We start from the raw sequence: 7025 nt of genomic DNA on the forward strand, positions 1-7025 counted from the left end.
CTGGTCGGCCATTTATACTGAGCGATCGGGAAAGACGGGCCCTAGTCGGGGAGATGACCAAGAACCCAATGGTCAGAGCTACAGCATTCCTCTGTAGAGAGAGGAGAACCTGCCAGAAGGACTACCATCCCTGCAGCAATCCAAAAAAGCAGACCAATGAATTTTATATATAAGATACATCACCTAGTATCAATTGTAATGCAACATGCCACTCCAAATAAATTCAAAATATATCTTGAATTAAAAGCCAAAATAGTCAACACTTGTTGAGATCTCAGCCCCATTTGTGATGTTTTTGCACATTACCTACATATTCAGACCCAGCTGCTGTTGGAAAATATGTTAATGTCTGCAGGAGGTGTCTGAGGGAAAAAGACTCCTCCTGCCAGCATCTCATATGCATCCGAAGACATACATACCATCAAATCACTATAAGAACCATAAAAATGGCCTCTTGCTGCATCAGAAGGCACAGACACTAGCCCTGCCATTCCCAGAAAACACGGCCATCACCCAGCCCCCCACCTCCCCCATTTTCTGTAAACATAGGCAGTTTAGCTTCACCCCCAAATGGCTGCGGCACGTCAGTCATCTGCAATCTTGAGGACACTATTAGCGATCTCGCAGAAGGAGACCTGCACATGTGCAGTGCGGCATCTCTGGTATGCACGATCTTTAAACATCAGAGCTGTACCTTAGCCATCAGGTTTACGCACATCTCTGAATCAGGTCCCATAAATCTTAAGTACCCATAGTTTTAATCAAAAGATCCATCCAGTATTGTGTGAAATTCATACTTTCCAAAAAAAAAAATTTTTTCTTTGATTCTTTTGTCCACTCATCTTTGATCTTGTTTCTTCTCATACTGTATATGTATCGAGACATTTATCAAGCAAACATTTACTAAACAGGATTAATATGGTGGCTAATGCAATAACCCCATATTACCCAATGGCCAGTAGTACCTACTAGTCCATGCCTGCCATACACATTTCTATACCCAGGTCCATGCCACAATAAACGTATCGTATCAGTGGTTTCTGCCAACGAATCAGTGTATTTATTTATTATTTATTACCAGTTAATTATATAGCGCACACATATTCCGCAGCGCTTTAAAGAGAGTGTATGTCAGGTGTGTGATATTGGGGTGATCAGTGTGTATGAGGTGTGTGATATTAGTATGACGTGTACAGGATCAGCATGCGGAAAGCGGCATGGCTACACCTCACAGGTCATGCCACGAGTCATGAGAGAGTGGCTTCTCAGACACCCCCATCTCTGAGCATTCTATGCGAGCAGAGCATCGGGAGGCAGAGCTGCTCAGCCATGCTTTAGGGGCCGACTGGCCCATCAGGCAAGTCGGACTTTCTAGCATTTACCTGAAGTGCTAGATGGCTAGTCCTGCCAAGCCTGTATATAGGGATCAGTGTGATACTGTAGGTGTATAATGATGAATGTGTGTACAGTACAGGGCTCCATTGGGTCTTAATCAGGTTCTGTGTAAATCAGTTTTGGGGGCTACAAAGTTAAATCCAATATTCAATGTGAATTTTTGGCAATTTACCTCTGACTGGTTTCTTCTTCATGAGCATCTGTTCTATAGCAATTATTTTATCTCTCCCAGTTGTACTGAGCTTTAGGAGTAAATCATTATTCCAGTTTTTTAACAATCTTACTGTATTGTGCACAAATTCACAACATTAAATGTAATAAAGCATGAGCCAAACACATCAATGAATTTAAAAAAAAGATTTTTATAGTATAAAGATCAGAGAGAAAAAGGTATAAAAGAAAGGGGCACATTTGATCAAATTATATGATCCTGAAGAATGTTGGAGTATATAACAGTTAATTCCCTGGGTGCTCTTTATTTGCAAAGATCATAAAGCTAATGTAATGCAGCCTTGTACTGCATCCAGGAAAATCTATATATTTACATTTTATTACAATTATGTTTTATTACATGGCATGCATGAGGTACTCTTGCGTTATCTTACAGTTTACTTTGATGAATAATGTAAGAACAGTCTTACTGGCATTGGTAAAATATCAGCTCTTCCTTTTCTTCATATTTTTTTTTTTATTTGGTTTTGCATTCCCCACAGAAACTTTGCTAACATTTTACTGGAATTATATGCTGTAGGGCTGCTGTGTATATATAGCACAAAACAGTATTTTAATATCTGTTTATACAGTATATCCTACATTTCAGATGTCTAGATTTTTGGCAATCGTGTTCCTTAAATGATAAAATACAATAACAAGTTCTGAAAATGTAAATTAAGTGCATTTTACCTACTTGCGGCTAAGGATGAGTGGGACTTGTCCTCAGATGTGTATTAAGATTGATAAGAATGTGAGACACTCCTTCTAAGCACTGCAGGAGCTCGGGTGGTCTTCAATATGCCGCCGGCCGGGATCCCGACTGCCAGCATGCTGACACATATTCTCTCTCTTGGGGGTCCATGACCCCCATGGAGGGAGAATAAATAGCGTGGCGTGCGTAGCGCGCCACCGTGCCTGCAGCGTGGCGAGCGCAGCGAGCCTGCAAGGGGCTCATTAGCACTTGCTTATTAGCGCTGGTATGCTGGCCCCGGGATCCCGGCCGCCGGCCACTCATACTACACCCCAGGAGCTCAAATGAAGGAAAATCTTTATTTCCACTGCGGCTTCTTTTTGGTGCGTGGGATGGAACAGGCGTGACAACAGCTTTTGTAGATGGCAGCACTACAATGCCATTAAGCTCTGCCCCTTTATATCTAACACAATTAAATGTAGAATGCCAGGAAATGGAGGCCACTCTAAACATACAGTTGTATGCAGAATCATACATAATGAAATTGAATGGATACCTTTAATAAAGATGACTAATAATGTTCTGGTCCCAACTATTAAATGAGTCTTGACTTTTTATTCACTGCACACACACTTCTGTGTTTACAAAAATTATCAACCAACCTCTCCCTTTTCTCCTATGCTTCCTGTACCTAAGTAGGAAAGCATTTGCATTAAACGGTTATTCCATTAGCTTTAATGGTTTACCATAGGCATTGCCTGGACTACTAAAGGTATATACACACGGTGCGATGTTTGCTTACGATTTTGACTATATAGTCAAAATCGTAAGAAAAGTTAGCACATATCGCACCATGTATATACAGCTTGCAATACCGATGCGTGCTCCTGCAGGGTTGGTATTGCGAGAAAAAATAGACTGTACAGGCAAGGAAATTTTGACTATATTGTGTACAATCTAGTTTCTAGTATAGTCAAAATTGTACATAGTCAAGAGTAAATTTAGTCAAAATTGTTGGTTCTGGGCTCCGGGGGTATTCAAGGGAAATTGCATATTCAGAATTGGCACTTAGTCAAAATCTCACCATGTTTATGCACCTTTAGGCAATTGATATGTTTTGGGGGGGTTTAAATAGTTTTTGCCTATATAAAGCTGCCCTGGTTCCCCTATGATCACATGCTAAGGTAGCTGGTCTGATTGATATACGAATCTTATAGGTATATGGGGGAGGATTTCACCTTGCTATTGTGTCTTCTGACTATATAAAGAGTGCTGTGAGCCCTAAGTGATAGAGAGAGACATCTCTTCTGACTGAGAGAGAGATCTGTTGTAAACATCTTGCTGTACCGTCTGTGTAATGCTTGTAAAGAGGAAGGACTTTTTGAGCAATAAACACCTTGCCTTCAAGATGACTGCGGCCCCATTCTGCACCTGTTCAGGATTTGAGCCCAGTATTTCCAAGCTCTGCCCTCTGCCAGCTACCATGCACGGTCTAGTACAGGTCAGTGACCAGTGGGGGTCACCCGATGCCAGGTTGGAGGTATGTCAGGAAAAAGTCCACGCATATACAGCAGCAAGCAGTTTTAGGTGCCAGTGGTAGAATCCTGTGCAGAAACGTGGTTCCAGCTGCTGGTGGTAGGAGCATGGTGGTGGCAGCAAAATACCCACCCACTGCACAGTGGTGGAGTCAGAAACATTCAGTTACTGATGATAGGAGGGAATCCCGTTTGGCCCAGGTGTCGAGAGACACAAAACTAACCTGTGATTGCTTGACGCAGGCAGCGGGGGCATCTGGTCACATGCCCTCTCCAATGATAGGCTGTCTCCCCTAAATAGACCCTTGAATGAGCACTTGGTATGTATAACAGGTACACAGTGCTGTATGTAATGTATGTGCCAAATCCAGCTAGGAACATATAGAGGAAAACAGGTTGTGTGCAGCATGTGAGAACATACTCCTGGAAGTGGAGTATGCACACTGGTTCTATTCATTTAGCGGTATAGTGGTGGTGCAGTGGATTTAATTAGTTACTGGCCCTTGTAACGAGATCTCTCATATGGTAACACTGGAGACTCTCAGGGGCATGTCTTCATAGTATGGAGAACGGAGCTGAAGAGGTACAGTATGGCTGTACATACGGCATACATACAGACAAGTTGAAGATTGCACCTCTGGCAGTACATGGTGCTAGTGCCAGACACAGGCAACATCTAGTGTGTTTGACAAGGTGTCAACCTTCTCCTACATGTGAGAACTTTAGTAGTTCTAGGGTGCAACTAGAACAACTCATGTACCAGTATGACCAAGTAGGTTAGAGTTAAGCCATGTTTATCTGAACAGAAATGGATATCACAAAGTTGTATTTGTAGTCTGAGATTTGCATGTGATATGCATGTCAACTTTCTTAAGTGCCAATTTATTTTTAGCCTTTTTTAATGAAAATGTATTTGTGTTTGTTTGATAAACTAAAGATCATGCCCTTAAAATTTCTGGGCCTGGAGGCCATCCCTTTGCTTTTTCCTCCTTTCTCAGTTCCTTCTACCTGACTTATTCTCTCTCCCTCTTCTCTTTGCTTTTCTCTTTCCTTTTTCCAACTCTTCTTATTTCTTCCATTCTCTATTATCGTCTCTCTTTGATGGATTGCCTGCCGTTGCCGAGAGAATTCTTTAATGCTATTTTATCTTTAAAAATTGGATCCACCTTGTTATTATAATGCATCACAATTTTTTCTGTAACATTGTCTGTCTGACTAGCTTTCTTTGCATGTTTCGTCTATTGTTCTACTTCTGTGATCCTATCATTAAATTGTGTTAAAAAAATGTATTTGTGTTTTCTAGATTCTATAACGCATTACAAGCTGCTCCCTCTAGAAGACTACCTCTTGGAGCAGTGAGATTGCAAATGACGACAGTTTCTGTTGAAATGAATGTTGGAACATAACTGTGAATCAAAGAACCTTCTATTTTAAGAATTGCTAGCTACAGTATGCAATGATTTTTTTTATATATTTACAGAACTTTCATTGTTTAACTTGCAGGTTGGGAACAACTTTTTAACTGTATGTAAATTATTTGAATATTTTTTTACTAATAAAATATATACTGTACATAGGAGAAATTGTTTCCATATTTTGGATGATGAATTGTTGTTCTGTTAATATGTCCATGGGGAATGATATTATCATCCTACGCCTACAAGCTCTGCTTTCATGTGCAAAATTGTACAAACTCTGTCTTCAGAAATTATTTGTAGCTATTTGTATGATATTAAGATATTATGTCACATTCAAATCTGAAAGTAATAAAATACAGGTTGAGTATCCCATATCCAAATATTCCGAAATATGGAATATTCCGATATACAGAATTTTTTGAGTGAGATAGTGAAACCTTTGTTTTCTGATGGCTCAGTGTACACAAACTTTGTTTAGTACACAAAGTTATTAAAAATATTGTATTAAATGACCTTTAGGCTGTGTGTATATGAAACATTCTGTGCTTAGACTTGGGTCCCATCGCCATGATATCTCATTATGGTATGCAATTATTCCAAAATACGGAAAAATCCGATATCCAAAATACTTCTGGTCTCAGGCATTTTGGATAAGGGATACTCAACCTGTAGATACATATTCCAAACATTAATGAATAAGCATCATCCACTGTAGGAGCTTTTACTTAGGGACTCCCACTCACATAGATAATTATGCTCTAACTACTGAACAGCTAAAACTTTGACTCATGATTTCCATGTAACTGACTTTATCAAAGTGACCATTCCTAGTATCAGAGATTCTAATTTTAAATATTACTACTGCTGGGCATACAATATATCATCATTGGTTGGCCGCATCTGGCAGTGTGAACGCTGCCGCGGACGACTACCAGAAATGGCTCTAAATAGCACCCCCTCCAGTAATGAAAGGTGCTATGCTGCTGAGAATAAAGTAGTATACACAGACAAAGGGGGTGCAGATGCACTATGCGGTCATTACATTTCAATATAATAAAATATAATCTATAATAAGAGGTGGTTAGTATATCGTTGGCCAATGATATCGGCCTGCCCACCAATCATCCAGGTCACTTCTTGTCAAGCATGTCCCTAACACTATGGGGCCAACATCCGGGACGCAGGGAACCCAAAAAACATGATCCAGCAAAGGACCCCCCCAGGGCATCACACTAAAGGATAGTGATAGTGAAGTAATACACTGCTCAAAAAAATAAAGGGAACACTAATATAACACATCCTAGATCTGAATGAATGAAATATTCTTATTAAATACTTTGTTCTTTACATAGTTGAATGTGCTGACAACAAAATCACACAAAAATTATCAATGGAAATCAATTTATTTGGAGTTACACTCAAAATTAAAGTGGAAAAACACACTACAGGCTGATCCAACTTTGATGTAATGTCCTTAAAACAAGTCAAAATGAGGCTCAATAGTGTGTGTGGCCTCCACGTGCCTGTATGACCTCCCTACAACACCTGGGCATGCTCTTGATGAGGTGGTGGATGGTCTCCTGAGGGATCTCCTCCCAGACCTGGATTAAAGCATCTGCCAACTCCTGGACAGTCTGTGGTGCAACGTGGCGTTGGTGGATGGAGCGAGACATGATGTCCCAGATGTGCTTAATTGGATTCAGGTCTGGGGAACGGGGTGGCCCAGTCCATAGCATCAATGCCTTCGTCTTGCAGGAACTGCTGACACACTCC

At 40.5% G+C, this 7025-nt stretch overlaps 1 protein-coding gene across 1 annotated transcript in view; it reads left to right on the plus strand.

The window, feature by feature from the left end:
- The window catches only part of MCPH1 (microcephalin 1), a 774602-nt gene extending 769185 nt beyond the window's left edge, over positions 1-5417 (plus strand). The window contains exon 14 of the mRNA XM_063916679.1: positions 5138-5417. Within this exon, the coding sequence (XP_063772749.1) occupies positions 5138-5193 (56 nt within the window). The 3' untranslated portion in view covers positions 5194-5417. The remainder of the gene's footprint in view (positions 1-5137) is intronic.
- Positions 5418-7025: the final 1608 nt, after the last annotated feature.

Source organism: Pseudophryne corroboree, chromosome 4 (genome assembly GCF_028390025.1).
Source record: "Pseudophryne corroboree isolate aPseCor3 chromosome 4, aPseCor3.hap2, whole genome shotgun sequence".
Lineage (NCBI taxonomy): Eukaryota > Metazoa > Chordata > Amphibia > Anura > Myobatrachidae > Pseudophryne > Pseudophryne corroboree.